Genomic DNA, 19,290 nt, shown 5'->3' on the forward strand with positions numbered 1-19,290 from the left:
AAATTAGTTCATTTCGCAGAGTCCCAGTTTCTCACACATAAAAATGAGGACGTTTGGTGATCATTTCTGGTATTCCATGATTCTAAGAATAAAAAAGGACAGTAATGCATTTTGTTCATCAGGCAGAGCTTTGGGTCTCAGTCCAAGAATACTACTGTTGTGGCTACTTAAGAGGCCCCCAAACTCAGAAATTTAGGCACCCAATCTAGTGTCTACAAATCAATAAACAATGCTTCCTTATCTTTTCCTTTTTAGTTTATTTATTTATTTATTTTGAGAGAGAGATTGCAAGTGTGGGAGGAGCAGAGAGAGAGAGAGAGAGAGAGAATCCCAAGCAGGCTCCACAAGTGCAGAGCCCAATGCAGGGCTCGAACTCATGAGCCCAGAGATCATGACCTGAGCTGAAGTCCAACGCTTAACCAACTGAGGCACCCAGGCACCCCTCTACCTCTTTATTTTTAAAGACAGCATTGCTAGATAAGCTTGGACTTGCCAACAAAAAAAAAATTCTACTATTAATTCACATAGCTAGGAACTTCTAACTTGTTATACAAACACACAACAGAAGGCATGAAACAATGCAGGTTTATAAAGACAGGAAGACAAGGACCTCAACTGGAAGTGGGGAGGGGATAGAGGGAGTGGAACAGTTGTTGAATACTAGGCTTTTTTTTATTTTTAATTTTTTTTTGAGAGAGAGAGAGCGAGCGCAAGTGGGGGAGGGGCAGAGGGAGAGAGAATGCCAAGCAGGTTCCACGCTCAGCACAGAGCCTGATGAGGGGTTCAATCTTATGACCCTGGGATTATGACCTGAGCCAAAATCAAGAGTCTGACACTCAACTGACTGAGCCACCCAGTTGCCCCCATACTGGGCATTTGTAAAGGCAAGTTTCAGAAACCCAAGTCAAAAGCAGACTTTATTGGCTTATGCTATGAATGTGTTCTCCCAAAATTTGTATGTTGAAATCCTAGCCCCATGGTGATGCTATCAGGAGGTGGGACCTATGGGAGGTGACTAGGTCATGAGGGTAGTGTCCTCATGAATGGGATTAGTGTCCTTACATAGGAGGCCCCAGAGAGATCCCTTGCCTCTTCCACCATGTGAGGGCACAGTGAGAAGACTCTGAGGAAGCTGTTCCTCCCCGGATACTGAATCTGCCAGCACCTTGATCTTGGACTTCCCAACCTCCAGAACCGTGAGAAATAAATGTCTCTTGTTTACAAGGCACCTGATTTATGGTATTTTGTTGTAGCAGCCCTAAGAACACACCAAAAGAGCTCACATAATAAAAAATCCAGTTTTGCATTCAGCTTGACTGAGGGACTCTAACAATATCATCAGATCTAGATTGTTGTCTTTCTCTGTCTCCTGATGCTGGCTCTTCCATGTTGGTTTCACACATAGGCAGGCCCTTCTTTCAAGGTGGCCTCTGTCCCTTGGAGCGTATATCATGCTCACTTCCAATCTCACTCCCCAGGGCACCCACTTTTTCAGCCATCCTTGTTTTGGGTTCTTTTGGTTAGTTATTTTTATAGTCTCTAAAACAAATGATAATCTACCAATATAATCAGGCTTCTGTCACTATTTCTTCCTTTATCAATATCAATTTCTTTTCATGATAGAGAAAGATCAGGTCATTCTTACCTTGTCTAGCCCAACAGAGTTCTAACACTATACTTGGTTTCTTCTTCCCTGGATGACTTCAGCAGCAATCAACAACATATTTATTCTTCATTCTTGTTCCAGTCACTGTATTTTTACTCTTTATTTTGTAAGAGAAGGAATCTTCTCTCCTCCTTCCTTCCATTCCTCCCAAATGCTTTCCACCTCAAAGTTGGTAACCACTACAATGTATTCCATAACTACTGTGGATTTTTCCAAGATTTCTCAATGTGTTGATTCCATAATCTTAAAACCAGGAAGCATTGTTTACATTATTATGATCATGTAAATATTGTTCACTGATGTTCAAAGTACCACACCCGGGTTTATTTTCTGTGGGTGTAATACCATCACCACTTTGCCACTTGATGGAGATTGTACCTAACGTTGAGTTCAAGCAGATAATTTTTTACACTCCACTACTTGCTTCTATCATATCCTCAACTTTTTCTAACTTCAAACCCTATTTCTATTGCTGTTGTTGTGGTTATAGTTTATATTAGTGTATGTGTTTTCTTGTTTTTTTTCTGCTTACTTTTACAATCCCTTTATCCTTGGTATTCTGAAATTTCATCATGCCACATCCAGGTAGGGATCTTTTTTCATCCTTTGAGCCTTTGCTCAAAGGCTTTCCTTTTAATCTAAAGACTTGTGTCTTTCTTCAGCTCTGGGATGTTCTCTTACACTACTTCCTTGATAATTTCTTCTCTCCTGCTTTCCTTGTTACCGCTTTCCAGAACACTTGTTAATCGAATGTTGACCTCCTGTCTGATCTCTCACTCTTAAAATTTCTCTCATATTCCTCAAAATTTTTTCTTCTTCTACTCTGGAAAATAGTCTCAAACTTATCTTTCCATCCTACTATGGCACTTTTCAAATCTCAACAACTGTACAGCCAGATTTTTGAATTCTAACAGCTCTTCCTTATTCTCTCTTGGCTCATTCATAGAATATAATTCTTGGTTTTACAGACTTTGCTTTGCTTGTGTTTTTAGTTTTCTTCTGTTCCCTGAATTGGGGTGTGTGTGTGTGTCATTTTTCCTGCTTGATTTTTTCATTTACATTGCAAACTTTTGTTTACATTTAATACCAGAGCAATAGAAAATGAATTGGGATTTCTGTGTATAGAACTGGGGTTGTTGACTATGAGGCTTTTGGACAGGACAGGTGGGGAGCAGGCTGTTATGGGGAGCCCTCTATATGGAATTAAATGGAGGACTCTATTCTGTGGGGATACTGATTAGTGGATGCCCTTATTTCCCCCCAGACAGCATTTAAAGTTGAGAATAACTTTTTTTATAAGTTAAGAATAACTCAATTTCTGGCCAGGGAGAAAAATCTGACTGTGGCTGTCCTGCGTTGAGGGGCCACATATCCAACAACTGGCTTTCATTTGCTCTTGGTGTTCTCAGCTCTGCTTCTCACACCTGTGCCCGAGTCACCTGCTATCTCAGAATCTAGAGTTTTTCAGGTTCTGCAGATCCTTTCATTTATATCTGAGGCTGATGCATCCTTTGTTTCCTTTCACCAGTCAACATTCTTCCATCTGCTTTATGTCTTCCAGCAATTTATTCAAACTTTTCATCTATGTTGGCTCTTCTCTTGGTTCTTTTGGGGTAATATCTTTGAAATGATTTTACCATCCTTATCTTTTTTTAAATTTAAATCTAAGTTAGTTAACATATAGTGTAATAATGATTTCAGGAATAGAATTTAGTGATTCATCACTTACATATAACACCCAGTGCTCATCCCAGCAAGTGTCCTTCTTAATGCCCATCGCCCATTTAGCCCATCTCCCCACCGCCATGCCCCACGAGCAACCCTGTTTGTTCTCTGTATTTAAGACTCTCTTCTGGTTTTCCTCCTTCTGCTTTTATATTATTTTTGCTTCCCTTCCGTTATGTTCATCTGTTTTGTATCTTAAATTCCACATGTGAATGAAATACTATGTTTGTCTTTCTCTGGTTGGCTTATTTCGCTTCACTTAATACACTCTAATTCCATCCATGTTGATGCATATGGCAAGATTTCATTCTTTTTGATTGCCAAACAATAATACATTATATATATATATAATCATATATATATATATATATATATATATATATATATCTCACATCCTCTTTATCCATTCATCAGTTGTTACTATCTTTTTCATGAGATCTTGGAAGGAGCTGAGATACCCATGTGTGCTTGGCACTCAGCCTGCACCACCCAACTTTATGCTGATGTTTTGTGTTGGATGACTCTCTGGATTTTCAATTGATTATGAATGTGAAGAGACTTTGAATTTACTTCAGAATCCTCCAGTTTAGGGTTGGAAGGAACTTTGGACTGTAATAAAGAAATCCCACCCACCTCTTATTTTATCAGTCATGGTGCAAACAGAGAAGCATGACCACTAGATAGTCATTTATTTTTTATAGGAATTTGACCTTACACCATTGTGGGAGGTGACAAAAAATCTCTCTATGACCATTATCTTTGTTTTAGATCCTGGCATTTGAATTCTGCAGGGTGGGCAAGAGAGATAAATGTAAAGCAGGGGAGAGTAGGAACAAGGTGGAATCCAGAAACATGAGCTGGAGCCTATGAGGATGGAATAAAACAAACCTGTGTCTGTTCTTATTGCCTTTGACCTTGATGGTGTGGATGTCCTGCTGAAGAAGCTGGTGCCCTTCATCACAGTGGTAAACACAGATCTATTCCAGGATGTGGAGAAGCTGAATGAAGATCTGAGGGAAGGCAGAGGAGTTTCAGACTGACTGCTGCCCACACTAACAAGTGGAGCCAGCATGTGACAATGCACATGACTGCCTGGCCCCCTGCACCAACCTGCTGAGCATAAGAACAATATGGCTACTACTTGACTATGACCTTCCAGTTTTGGAGACCTGTCCTAGGTGGGAATTTAAGGGAAGGGAATTTTAGGATCTGGTTTAGTTTCATCAACTTGACACATTGTTGAGCCACCACATTTCAGATTTGAAAAATTAGGCTCAGAGACATGATGTGAATTAGCTAAAACTCAGTAATTTTTTCAGTGGCAAAACTTGGACTAGAACTAGGTCTCTTGATTATCAATTCAAATATTTTCTAAAACGTTCCCCCTCCATCACTAATGGACACAACACATTCTTATTCAAAAAAACTGGAAAATTAAAAGATCACCCAGAGTTCCATCATTTAAACTCAGCCATTAATATTTTAGTGTATTTCCTTTTTATTCCTTTTCCTATGCATATCTGCCAATATTTTCAAAATTATACTATACATACATATATGTGAATAGTTTCTTATGCATTAAATCCTTATCAGCATCATAAATAATTTATTTAACTATTTGTCTAAAATAGGCATTAAGGATATTTCTAATTTTCTGGCTATTACAAATAATGCCGAGTAATACAAATAATGATGAATATCCTTGTGTATACATTTTTATTCTATCCTTATAATAGAATGTTAAAATTGGCAGCAAATACTCTGAAATTGCTTTCAACAAAGATTATACCAATTTATCAGAAGTGTGAGAATATCTGTCTTCCTCAACCTTTGACAGCATTGGATATCATCTTTTAAATACCTTTGTCGTCAAATTTTATCTTATCATTTTTTAAATTTGTATTGCTTTGATTACTTGAGAGGGTGAAAATTTCACCTGAGTTTGTTAATTACTTGTGTTTAATTTTGGTGAACTCTTTGTTTATGCACTTATGAGTTGAAGGTCTTAATTTTATGTACTGTCTTTCGCTAGATTAAATATATTAACTCCTTGTTATTTTGTTACAGATACACTTTTCTCCTGAGCAATTTGGTGCTCTTAGTCATAATGATGACAGACAATGGGCCCCTGAGAACAGAAGTGCAGCCATGTGGGGATGGGAACTAGCTGACATTTAGAAATATTCTGGTCAAGAGTTTCAATTGCTGTTTGTGTTTTGGGGATGCTGGTGTGAAGCCCAGCTAAGTCATCAGGTTTAACAGGTAACCCCTGAGTAGATCAGCAAAGCCCTGTGGGGCACAGAGAGAAGACAGAAGCTGGTGAAAGGCACATGCCTAGGCCTCCCTGAGAATCAGGAAGAGTGTCTGGTGAAGTGGATGTGATGGGAACAGTTGGAGAGTGTGACTCTGACAACTTAGAGTTACAGGCAAGCACTGTCCTCAGACTTTGGGGGAAGCGTATTTGAAAAAGTTCAGATGACAGATGGATGCAACTCCATTCCCTAGGATGAAGGAAGCTGCTCAAAAACAGAACTATGACAAACGCATGTAAGAGGATCCTAAAAATTTAAACTTGGAGGAAGCAGCCAAAATGTTTTGCTTTTCAATGTAGGGAGAGCAATGGGAAGTATGTTTGGATACAGATTTCATTCTCAAAGGACCAATGAATTTTGTACATAGTGAATGGGAATAGATATTCTCACCTAAATAGCTTGCATATATCATATATCTCATATGTTGCGAATATAGAAGTTAGGACATAGAACATAAATGATTAATGTGGGCGTGTTTCCTTCCTCTGTCTGAAGAAGGCTTTGTTTATTTGGAGGGCCTGTCAAGGAGAGAGGTTCTGGCCAGGTTTAGAGTATGAGAGAAATAGTATAAGAAAGGGGATTTTTACTAACAGTTGATGTAGTCTATGTAAACTCCCTTTAATGTTCCAAGAGACATGAGCAAATAATGGTATCCCCTCTTGTTTTTCATAGTCTGTTGAACTGTACTTTTGGTAAGGAGTGAACCATCCATGTCTCATAAAATATTGCCTTCAACTTTGGTGTATAAAAAAGTGAGATACGAGGGAATATAGCTTTGTACTCTCAAAGGCCTTTGTGTTCGTTTATTTTGGGCTCCATTTCATTCTAGGGTTTGGGCTTTCCTGTTTTTCCTCTGCTGCTTCCTTTACTGGGAATAATTCCTTTCCTTTTCTTCTCCATGTAGTGAACTCCTACACATACTTGAAGAGCCAACCCACTTATCACCTGCTCTCTGAAACCTTCCCCAGCTTCCCTGGGCATGAAGAACTCCACTTTTGCCGATGGACAACTACCACGTTGGATTGTTAATAGTTTCTGTGAGATTATAAACTCCCTGAGGTCTCATTGCTCTCTATATCCTCATTATCTAGCCCAGAGCCTGCCAAGTATACATAAATGATTGAAGCATGAAGCACAGAAAGTCCTTCATGGTGAATGGACTTCGTTTCTTTTTGTTTTTCTGTGTGGAGGGACTGAGAGCAACATTTCCGGCCTCCCCTTGCTCTGCTCCCCATCCCCTTCATGTCTCCCCCGGGGAGAAGGAAGGATACCTCTGATTAGCTTGGGCTCCTTGGTCAGTCTTCATGCAATTGGACTTGACTGAGAGGTGAGTTTAATTCTGGGGTGAAGCATGAGGAAGTTCACTGTGGCCCTGCACCTGAACCAGCTGTTATCAGTAATAAGTCTGACAAGCTGATCTCAGTCTGGCTGACTCCCTGTGTCTCTTTCTCAATTGGTTCCTGACTCAGGAATGGAAAAGAGGCATTATCTATTGCTCCCCTGCTAAACCCCCAACATCTGACATTTGTACAGTGCTTTTCAGTTTACAAAGCACTTCCACATCCATTATTTCGAGGGTTGTAAATAAGGTAACAAAGTGCTGTGGGAGTTTTGGGAGCAAGTGATTAATTTCAGCTGGGGAAGCCACAGCTCACATGGAGCTGAGTGTCTGTAGGCCTCGTTCAGCACAGGTGTCTGGCTGGAAAGTCTCTGAATTCTGCCCCTTCCAAGCCTTTATAAAAAGAAGGGAACCGGGGACGCCTGGGTGGCGCAGTCGGTTAAGCGGCCGACTTCAGCCAGGTCACGATCTCGCGGCCCGTGAGTTCGAGCCCCGCGTCAGGCTCTGGGCTGATGGCTCAGAGCCTGGAGCCTGTTTCCGATTCTGTGTCTCCCTCTCTCTCTGCCCCTCCCCCGTTCATGCTCTGTCTCTCTCTGTCCCAAAAATAAATAAATGTTGAAAAAAAAAAATTAAAAAAAAAAAAAAAAAAAAAGGGAACCAGCAGGGGACATTAGCCTATTTCCAGAATTTTCCTTACCTACTGCCTAGTTTGCTTTTTCTGATCCCCTGCACATCTTGTGTGTCTTCCCCCAAGTTCTGACGTCTATTGGTTATTCTCTGTTATTTCCAGTTCTTAGCTCGGGAGGCCCAGGCTTTGTCAATCTCTTTGGACATGCTACTGCGCCGTGACCTGGCGTCCTTATGGGTCAGGACCTGATAATCACTCTCTAGGATCATGCTCTGTGACCATTGCTCCTTTCCCCAATCTCACCACCATAAAATCAGCTGGCACAGACAGCTTCGAGCTCTAACGTTCTATCATCATTGGCCTTAACAGCTTTAGAAGCGACTGGATCTCTTTGCTCAGTCACAGCAAAGGCCTCATGACATCAGATGTATTGTCACATTGGAGGCACACACCGGGTGACTTTGTAGATGCCAGCAGTTTTCCCAGGATGTGGGTCCACCAACAGACACTGCATTGATGTGGATGTGCTAAAAGGCACTTTGGAACAAACAGCTTCCACAAAAGTGCCAAATTCTAATTGACATTGTTTTTCAAAGTGTTAGAATATAAATTGAATTTCAAGGCAAAGGGAAAAAAATTAGAATTGGAAGTAAAGAAAGTGAATTTGCAAGCAGAAATGAAATGAGTCAATCTAATTTCAAAGTCTGTCCTGAACCAAGGGTAAAATAACAAACAGTGTGAAAAAAGAGAATCTAATATTTATAAGGGGTTCAACATCTAAAGGATGATAAATTGCACTTGAGAGGAAACGCTGCATTAGATAAATTTTATCTTGACACTGAACCCTTTAACATGCCTGTAGAGCTTGTCTTGTACATCTGTTGTAGCCCACATACCAGTCTGTCCCTGGTAGTCACCGAAGGGTTATTTTGCTGAGAAAAATCTGTTTGACTTAGAAGCTGGAAGAAGGGAGAGGCAAGCACAGAGATTGGAATCTAAATGAGTAACAGAAAAACTTCAAATGCCACCATGGCAGGAAAAAGATGAACAAGTCTATGATAATTGATGCCTCTTCTTACATCCAATGCCATTCTATATGATCTCCAAACACATTCTTAGCCTGGTTTGACATCATTTATGTCTGTTTGGAATCACAATAGAGAATGTGACAAAGGAAGTTGCATCAGTGGAGTGCATTGTTGGGTGAAATTATTTGTGGAGATACAAACCCATGGAGATGGGACATGAGGTGGTTCTGTTTCACCGTGGGCCCTATGTACCTGTGGGTCTTCTTTGATAACAGGTGTTGATAGGACAGAAGGACAAGGAGAGAAGGACAGAGTTCAAGGTTGGGAGTATATAGGCTTGGGTGGGTAGGGAGTTAGGGGCTAACTGAAATCATGTGTGTGTCTGTGTGTAGGTGCGCATATATGCGTGAATGCTTACAATGAATGTAGAGTGAAAATCGGAATCTAATGAGTGGGGTATGTAGTTGTGGTCGGGTGAGGTTATGGCCACCAGTTTCTGTTATAACATCTCCTTTCTTTGCTTCATGATTCAGCTTCTTTAGTTGGTGATTGACTTCACTCATCAAAGCTTCAGAAGGGACATGTAAGACAAGGCACTTAATGCAAATAATCCAAACTATGCCTTTAGGATAATCTAGGTAAAGGATAGACATTAACCAGTGTTTGTTTAATATCAAGTATGATAGTTTTATATGAGTGCATTTTAATTTTACATATAAATAATGAGATGATCGTGATATTTTCTTACCTTATAAGTATTTGCTGATGAATATTTGATTTGACACTATAGATATTAAAATTTTTTTTAATGTTTATTGAGTTTTGAGAGAGAGAGAGAGAGACAGAGTGTGCGTGGGTGAGGGGCAGAGAGAGAGGGAGACACAGAATCTGAAGCAGGCTGTCAGCACAGATCCTGACATGGGGCTTGAACTCGTGAACCATGAGATCATGACCTGGGCCGAAGTCAGACGTTTAAACAACTGAGCCACCCAGGCACTCCAATACTATAGATATTAAATAGATCTGGATTCGAATCCAGTTTCCACCTTACCTTGGGAACTTTGAGTTCTTTGAACCCAGTTTTATCATTTGGAAAATGGAGATAAAATCCACCTTGAAGTCTTCTGATGAGTATTGATTACATGAAAAAAATTGTAAAGAACCTAGAACACATTAGGTGCTCATTAAATTCCCTTTTCCTACATTCTGGATAAATAAAATTTGATTTTCTTAAAAAGAGAAAAGTGTCAAATGGTAGATTTTTGTTTCAAAAAGTCATTTTTGTTTAGACCTTAAATATTTGATCAAGGCACTTCATCCCAAATCTTCAAAGTAAAAGTGATAAAAAATACTATATAATTCTTTTGAAAATAACTGAAAATTTGAAGAAAAGTTTCAAGAATAGGAATAGTACAAAGAAGACCTGATTACATTTTATATGGATTTACCTTTACTTAACATGTTACCTCATTGGCTCTATCATTCTCTCTTTCTCTCTCTCTGTATGTATATACATATACATATATATATATACACATTTTTTTTCTGAACTGTTTGAGAATGAGTGGCATACATCCCAGTCCTTACCCTTCAATATTTCAATGTATATTTTCTAAAAATAGGATGTTCTCTTATCTTACTGTAATACAGTTATCAAGCTCAGCAAAGTTAACATTGATAGAATACTTTATAGCTAATATCCCATCCTAATTCCAGTTTTGTCAATCAACACAATAATGTTTTTTACAGCATATTTCTTTTTTTTCTGCCAGTATAGGATTGGTTGCTGCATTCAGTTGCCGTGTCTCCTTTAATCTGATTAACAAAAATTATATATTACCATTTATTTGATCATTGATAAATGATATACATGGCTGGCTAATTTATTTATGATTTAAGTAACAGTGCAATAGAGTAATCAACATAGCAACAATTTTAAATTCATCTGCCTAGCTTTCAAGTCTTCTGTAATCAGCCCTCACTTTTTTTAAAGTTTATTTATTTATTTTGAGAGAGAGAGAGAGAGAGCACAAGTGGGGGAGGAAGGCAGGGGAGAGGGAGAGAATCCCAAGCAGTTTCTGCACTGTCAGTGCACAGCCCAAGGCAGGGCTTGAGATTACCACCTAAACCAAGATCAAGAGTCAGGTGCTCAACCAGCTGAGCCACCCAGGAACCTCTGCCCTTACTTTAATTACCTATATGCTGCTCCCCTATGGTGGCAGCACCTTGTAGCTGGAAAAACACAAGCTTGGGGCAGGTGCTCTGGGTGTGAATCCTGGCTCTACTGCCTTTTGACTACATGGTCTGTAACAAGTTTCTTAACTTCTAGCTCCTTCCAAAAAACTTGTAGCTATTCAATTAATAATTGAGGAACCAATAAATAAATCTAGTGCATAGGCTTGGTAGGAAAATCAAATGCAATCATTTGCCTAAATGAGCCCACAAATGTTCTTGGCACATAGGAATTTCTCTGAAAATGTTTATTCTTTTGCCTTCCTCCTTGCCGGAGCCTGGTTGTTGCTACATTCATTCCTGCCTCCCTAGCTTTGTTCACGCAGCTCCCACTTCTGCCTCTTTTTTTTTTTTTTAATTTTTTTTTTTTCAACGTTTATTTATTTTTGGGACAGAGAGAGACAGAGCATGAACGGGGGAGGGGCAGAGAGAGAGGGAGACACAGAATCGGAAACAGGCTCCAGGCTCTGAGCCATCAGCCCAGAGCCCGACGCGGGGCTCGAACTCACGGACCGCGAGATCGTGACCTGGCTGAAGTCGGACGCTTAACCGACTGCGCCACCCAGGCGCCCCTTCTGCCTCTTTTTGAAGCCTACCCAAAGCCCAAGTATTTGTTAAGATTCAGCTCTACTTTTTTTTTTAATTCTTTTTTAATGTTTATTTATTTTTGACAGAGAGAGAGACAGAGCATGAGCGGGGGAGGGGCAAAGAGAGAGGGAGACACAGAATCTGAAACAGGCTCCAGGCTCTGAGCTGTCAGCACAGACCCCGAAGCCGGGCTCGAACTCACAGACCACGAGAAGTCGGACGCTCAACAGACTGAGCCACCCAGGCGCCCCCCAACTCTACTTTTTTTATATTCGTCATGAAGTCCTCATTAATCTCAGTACTCTCTCTACCTTTGAAGCCTTTATGATCCTTTATTGAAATATTTTCCTTTGTAGTTCTTAACTAGCTGGGCATTCCCCTGTGCCACTGTCGATGTCATCTATGATGTCATGAGGGTGGTGGCCATCAATATGGCAGCTCACAGATTGGGCAGTCCCCAGGATCTCTCTAGTGATTCCAGAGAGTTCTCTGGCTAGAGATCGGTGCTGCGTCTCTCAGGCAATGTTGATAATCTTGTCAGAAGTGATGTTTCCGCTGTGCTTGATGTTTTTCTGCTCCTTTCTGTATCTTGGCGGTTCCTTGAGGGCTTTGATCATCGGAGCAGAGCCAGAAGGTACCACTTCAATCTGGGCCTGTGTATTCTGAATGGTCACTTTCACTGTCATCCTCAGACCCTTCCCATCACCAGTTGCATTGGTGATGTCATCACAAACTTCTTTTAGAGACAGACCCAGGACACCAATCTTCGGGGCCAGGGCAGATGTGGCACGGACGGCCCCGCCTGTGCACCTCAGGTATATGCCTTTGATCTCTTTGGGGTCGAACTTAGGCAGCGTGGTGGAGGCGGCTAGCGTGGGACGAACCGGGGTTTGGGATAACCGAAGAGAGTTGCACCTAGGCCTCCTCCCAGCCAAAAGCCTCAAGTGAATGAGATATTAGACACTAAAATTTAGGGGTCCCAATAAGGCCATAAACAGAGAGAAGCTTTCACATAAAGAAAGGAAAACACTCAACAGTTACTGAGCAGTGACGAGTGCTTTCCCTGTACAATTATGTTTATCCTCACAATGGCCTCAACAGGGAGTTCTTCATAGTCCTATTTTGCTGATGAGAAGCCTTTGGTGCAAGGTCACAGAGCTGGAAATGGCAAAGGTGGATTTTGAACCCACGGTTGGTTGCACACTTCCTTTTAGGTTGGATTGCTGCCTTCGCTGACATTTATGTTAAAAAATATTGGTTTTTAACTCACGAGTGAGAAGTCCACCTTAAGTTTTTGAAAAACTACAATGGTAGCAGAGATGGGCATATCTAACCTCTCGTTCAACATAAATTAATTTTTGTCCCCGTGAGTCAAGGTAGCTTGTGGTTTACTCAGTGTGACCCAAAAATGACAGTTTTATGTGCTTCGGAGGGAGAACTGGTTGACTAATGGGTAGTTCAGAAACCTTTTACACACAAAGAGCTCAATAATTTCCCACTTTAAAAGTGTCACTTGCAGGTATCAGTTAACGACCAGCAATGGCTACTCAACAAACAGGCATTTATGATGAGTGCTTCAGTGTGAGAAGTTGGACAAAATGACCTCTTGGGGCCCTCCCCATGGATGTAATCAATCTCATCAAACCTCAGCCTCAGTTGGAGGCCAGAGTGGAGCACTGCTCTCCTGTTTTGAGCTGTTACGTTCCTGTTTTGAAGGAACACACCTTATCTCCCCAACTGGGAGGTTCTGTGAGGGCAGAGACTTGACTTTTCGTTTTTCTCCCAAAGCAGCAGGTGCAGAATTGAGCACGTAGTAGGTACTCAGTAAACACTAATTGAATGATTACTTCAAGATCTTGTAACTCCAGATGCTTATAATATGGGGACACTTAAAGCAGGGTCAGAGCAACGGGGGACTCTAAATAATGGTCCTGAAGAGCCATTATAAAATAGATTGGGCAGACTCCCCAGTAACAGACAACATGTATTGCTTTAGAGATCTAGTAGCCACTTTGTTATTGTTGTTGTTAAACATGGACTTAAGTAAAAGAATAGGTCTCTTTTCTCAACTCTGATTCTATTTTGGTCTTAACCCTGACAACATGTGATACAGAAATAAGCCTGTCTTTGTCCCTAATAAAGGAAGTTTCTTGAGTTAGAAACACTAATCAGTTTTAGCGGTTTAGAGATGTGTGAGCCAGCATCAAGATTTTTCATAAGCAGAAGTATGGGACACCTTTGTAAAAAAGATAGAGTAAAACTAGATCATAAGCTCTTACTCCTACAGTACCTGATGGAATGAATGACCACGTTAAAAAGTCAAAACAAAATAAAACACCAGAGAAAGTTTTTAAAAAATGATGAGCAGCATTTAAACAAGAAAAAGTGTATTATTGTCTTTATATTTGATCCTAATTTTATAAAAGTATTTCTTATATCCAGTTTATTTAAAAATTTTTAACTATTTATTTTGAGAGAAAAAGGGAGAGAACATGTGTGTGAGAAGGAGAGAGGCAGAGAGAGAGGGAGAGAATCTCAAGCAGGTTCTGTGCTGTCAGTGCAGAGTTGGACGTGGGGCTCAAGCCCACCCACAGTGAGATCATGACCTAAGCCCAAACCAGGAGCCAGATGGATGCTTAACCGCCTGAGCCACCCAGGCGCCCCCATCCAGTTTATGCACACATGGAGAGCTGCTGAGGTGATGTGCACTTTAATATTATGGGGCGCCTGGGTGGCTCAGTTGGTTAAGCGTCTACCTTCGGCTGAGGTCATAATCTCACCATTCATGAGTTCAAGCCCCACACTGGGCTCTCTGCCATCCGTGCAGAGCCTGCTTCAGATCCTCTGTTGCCTCTCTCTCTGTCTCTCCCCCGTTTGCACACTCTCCCTCTCTCTCTGTCTCAAATATAAATAAAACCTTAAAAAGATACATTAATAATGATTTATTTCATGTGGTGGTGGTTGAGCTAAAACTTCACATTTGCATATTCTACGTTACTTGAATTCTTTGCTATGTATATACATTACTAAAAAGTCAATATATATTTTGAATGCTGCATTAGCAACTTTTCAGGGTATTGCAAACTGAGGCAACTTCCTCCTGCTCATGTATGGCTGTACTCATGGCCTGTACTCAGCTTTGCTTCTTTTCTTACTCTGGACACTAGTCAATGTATGCACAGCTAATTCGAGATGTAGAATTTCTTCTCCCCAGAGTTCTGCCCTGTGGCGTTGCTATAGATTGAATGTTTGTGACCTCACCCTCACCGCCCCCCCCTCAAGTCACATGATGAAATCCTAACCCCCAAAGTGATGATATTGGTAAGTGAAGCCTTTGAGATGTGATTTGGTCAAGAGGGTAGAGTCCTCATGAATGGGATTCATGCCCTTATAGAGGAGACCCCAGACAGCTCCCTTATGCCTTCTACCATGTGAAGACACGGTGGGAAGATGGTCAGCTATGAACCAGGAAGTGGGTTCTCATGAGACACAGAATCTGCTTGCACTTTGATCTTGGACTTCCCAGGCTCTAGAACTGTGAGAAACAAATTTCTTTTGTTTACAAGCCACTCACTCTACTGCCTAAATGGATTGAGACAGGTGTCCAGTCTGTCCTGATGTGGCCTCCTGGCCACTATTTTCTTAATGTTGGAGTTTTACATTGCTTCTGCTAAGGATGGAAATTTTAACTTGTCATCACTGTTTTTCTACATAAATCTTCATTCATAACTTTGACTACTTTCTAGGATAAAATCTTAGAAGTAGGGTCAAAGCATATGACTTCTTTTCTCTTTTAATGCTCATGATTTTATATAGCCAGATTGATTTTCAAAAAGGCTATACTAATTGATGCTTTCACTAGAGGTATTTACAAAAGTGCCTCTTCTGTAACTCTCTTACAGTCCTAATCATTTTTTGTTTGACATTTGTGCCCATTTGATAACTAAAAATGATATTTAATTGCTGCTTTCATTAGCATTTTTATTATGAGTGAGGTTGACTGGTTTTCATATGAAGATTGAATTTTTTAAATTTCAGTGGAATTCTATAAGTGGGCAGGCAACACAAGTATATTTATTTATTAGAATAAGAATTTGGGGGAGGGTATTGCACATGGGTGGCCAGAGGAGCCCCGATGTCAGGGATACCAGAGAGGAGACCTCAGTGACCATCCTGCTGGTAGGTTATGAGGGCCTGAACCAGGCAGGGAAGGCAGGAAATTCGAGGGCGTTCCACCTCCACCTCTGACTTCCTTTTAGGCTTCCAGATTTCCTGTTACAGTTTTCCACTCTGAAAAATTAGTATAGCAATAACCGTGTGACCCAATTAATTTCATGATGTTTTTAATCTCCTTATTGGGGGAAGTTTTATAATTCTCCTGAAAGATCCATTTCTACATTCCGCATCTAGAGAATCAATCATTCAGAAAAGAATTTGGCTGCAAGGTGATGAATTTTCTTCCCTGTGACACCTTTGTGGGGAAAGGTGGAAATGGATTCTACGGATCTAAGTATGATGAAGAAATGCCCTGATTTGCTACCAGCTTTTTGCTAGTGCTGGTTAGTCTCTTGGCTTTTACGTTAGAGTCCTTGTATGTTACATTTTTAAAACAGAGAAGCGAAACATACATAGTCAGGTTTTAGCCAAAGCAAATCCTGATGAAAAAACCACGGGCCCTCTGTCATTCTGAGCTGGATTGTAATTCTTTGTTCTCTGTAGACTTCAGATAAAAGGATTCATGTGGGATGGTAGATAGGGCGGTTTTAATTTGGATCAACTGGACTTACTGCTGGATTTTACACCAGCCACGCTGTGAGGCAGGTTCTTTGTTTTCAGCAATTATCAAACTAAGCCTAATTAAACTTGCTTTGCTTTGATGTACTGTAATGTTTTCCATAATTTTATATTCCAAACCATTTTCATAAGTCCTTGTTTGAAATCAAGGATGGACTAGGGATTCATTTTATATCTGTCATGTCATGATTTAGTATGTATCTAATCAGGCTTTAAGATGCTTACTTTGGGTTGATGTAATTCGACATTCTTCTTGTTGTTGTGTTTTTGCAACTGGGACCCATGGGATTGGTTTTAAATACAATATGCTAATATAATAAATACAATAGATATATGTGGAAGGAAAGTGCAGACTTTCAATCCTACCAATTAAATATAGCTCTTAAATTGTACAACACACTCCTCTAGCTTGTAAAATTCAATTGATTTCCCTTTTTGTTGTGTTGTTCCTTAAGGGGACTTTTTTTTTTTTTAAACAGCTTGTTTGGCCCAATTGACTCCATGTATATTTCTTTTGTGTAGCTAGGTTAAACAAGGTACTTGTTTTTTTTTTTTTATATTCACAAGTTGTTCCTTTCCCACTTAGTGGAGGGGCCATTAGATCTCTTTTGCTTTATGGGTGCTAGCACAGAAGAGGTGAATGTTTTTCAAAGAGAATTTTTCTTCATCAAATATAAATAATTTAAGAACACATGTACTTCGTTCATCTAGTATCATACTTGGAGTTCTTGTTGCCACAGTGCCCTTTGCTGCCTTTCAAAATACACTTAACTGGTTTTTTTATCCTAATTTCCTGTGGCTTTTAGCTTATCAGTTGGAATGGGCAGAGGATACAAAACTTGATCAATTATGTTGCACAGATTCCTTTTTCAGCCCATCTGTAGAGGGGACTTTGCTACAAGACCCTCTTACACATTTTCGAATGAAGTAATTCCTCTGTCTTCAAGATTTGTCATGAAGAAATATTATTCTTATCTGTTGCCATGAAAATCAAGAAAACTTAGGGCTAGAAACTATTATCAATATTAGAAAAACTTTGTATTGCTGAGCATAATTTGATAATATTTTTTAAAACTTTGTGTGGCAGGGGCGCCTGGGTGGCGCAGTCGGTTAAGCGTCCGACTTCAGCCAGGTCACGATCTCGCGGTCCGTGAGTTCAAGCCCCGCGTCAGGCTCTGGGCTGATGGCTCGGAGCCTGGAGCCTGTTTCCGATTCTGTGTCTCCCTTTCTCTCTGCCCCTCCCCCGTTCATGCTCTGTCTCTCTCTGTCCCAAAAATAAATAAAAACGTTGAAAAAAAAAAAAAAAAAAACTTTGTGTGGCAGTATAATCCATATAGAAAAGTGAGTGCACAGCTCAATGAATTTTCACAAACTGACCACACCTGTTTAACCAGTACTCAGACCAAGAGAGAACATCCCCAGCATTCCAGAACATATACCCCCTCATGCTCCTAACTAGTCACTGCTTCCCACAATTCACCCCCAGAATAACCACGTTCTTGACTTCTAACACCATAGTTCTGCCTGCTTTTATGCATTATATACATGAATTATACAGTAGGCACCCTTTGATGTCTGGCTTCTTTTTTTAACATTGTGTATGCAAAATTCATCCGTATTGTTGGATGTGGTTGTAGATGTTCATCCGCATTGCTTCATCCATTGTATGACTCTACCACAGTTTATGTATCCATTTTACTGTTGAAGGGCAGCTATGTGGTGGTGGGAGGTGGTGAGAAGGCACTGGAAGAGGGGTCAAATGACTTTACCTTTAATTCCTGCTCTAGTATTAGCAGGAACTGTACACAAGTTAAACAGATTTGGTTCTAAGCTCTCAGTGCTTGTTCATTCTAGATAGTAAATACCTGGAGGATAAGGGACTATCTTGGTTTATTTTTCTCCTCCCACTAACTCAGTGCCTCCTACAAAGGCACTCAAATGAATGTTGATATGATTCAAAATAGCTTGCCCAGGCAGAGAAGCAATAAAATGCAATTATGAGATGTACAATGTGAGACATGAGAAAAATAGTGCAAGAATTTCCAAAAGAAGAAATGGCTGAAAGATAGAGAAAGTGGGAAAAGATATAATATAAAACAGCATAAAACAATACTTATTTATTTTGCTATCATGTAAATGAGCCTAATTAAATAGAGTTTGTAGGGCATTTCTACATCATCTGTTAAAATGTATAAATAAAAGTGTTTTGGTTTGCTGTTTTCTTGTTCACTGCACAGTAACCTCCCTTGATCGCCCATCTTTGATTATTTTACATGTATTTTGTTCAATTCACATGATTTTTTTGACCACCCAAAGCATCAACTGAACTGAATAAACCAATAATTGTATGACGTTGACATTCATCACAGCCATGTAAATGTTTGGTATTTTAGCCAATTTTGCTTTTCCAGTTTGTTTTTGTATCAGGCCTCACTGTGGATTCTACAAATTCTAGTTGTTGTTTTTTTTAAGAACTATCATAACTTATATTATTTTATTTATTTCTTTTATTGACTTGATTGAAGTTGCTCCACAATCTCAATAATCAGTACACTAATACATGAATAATTATTGCTATGTCCCAGTAAGGGGTAGTAAGATAATTGTAGAGCTAATACCAGTGCAATAAATAAATTATTCATTAAAACATACAGTGCCTATTTGAATATATTGTTGCATTCTACTAGCAAAAGCATCTAGTACTTTATTGGAGGCTCCCATTTTGATTAAAAAAAATAAGATGGGACAGTAGAGAGACCAGTTGAGCAAAGAGGTAGCGTCGCTACCCGCCCAGCAGCGGGCCGGAACCCCGAAGCCAATGGTGCGCCCATGGGCGGAGCCCGCTGGCGGGCGGGGCCGTTCGTGGGCGGGGCTGGCGGCTGGCCCTTTCGTGGGCGGAGCTGGAGGGCCGGAAGTAGCTCGGCGGACCGACGCTAGGCGGACCCACGGCGCTGATCCGGTGACCCCGGGACCTCGGG

At 40.4% G+C, this 19,290-nt stretch overlaps 1 protein-coding gene across 1 annotated transcript; it reads right to left on the bottom strand.

The window, feature by feature from the left end:
• Positions 1 to 11,813: 11,813 nt before the first annotated feature.
• Positions 11,814 to 16,560, bottom strand: LOC122468715 (60S ribosomal protein L12-like). Its single transcript, XM_043555552.1, has 2 exons — positions 16,538 to 16,560; positions 11,814 to 12,457 (listed from the first exon to the last, which is right to left on the bottom strand). Exons 1-2 carry the CDS (start codon positions 16,558 to 16,560, stop codon positions 12,034 to 12,036), a joined length of 447 nt encoding a protein of 148 aa, XP_043411487.1. The 3' UTR covers positions 11,814 to 12,033.
• Between the last annotated feature and the right edge of the window lie 2,730 nt (positions 16,561 to 19,290).

Source organism: Prionailurus bengalensis, chromosome B1 (assembly GCF_016509475.1).
Source record: "Prionailurus bengalensis isolate Pbe53 chromosome B1, Fcat_Pben_1.1_paternal_pri, whole genome shotgun sequence".
Classification (NCBI taxonomy): Eukaryota; Metazoa; Chordata; class Mammalia; order Carnivora; family Felidae; genus Prionailurus; species Prionailurus bengalensis.

Excerpts from the sequence above, each read along its gene's own strand:
- LOC122468715 (XM_043555552.1), bottom strand. The coding sequence starts at position 16,560 with ATGTCGAATTACATCAACCCAAA. Across the intron at positions 12,458-16,537 it reads TCGAATTACATCAACCCAAA|GCTTTTGGCTGGGAGGAGGC; the intron begins GTAAGCATCTTA and ends CATTCACTTGAG.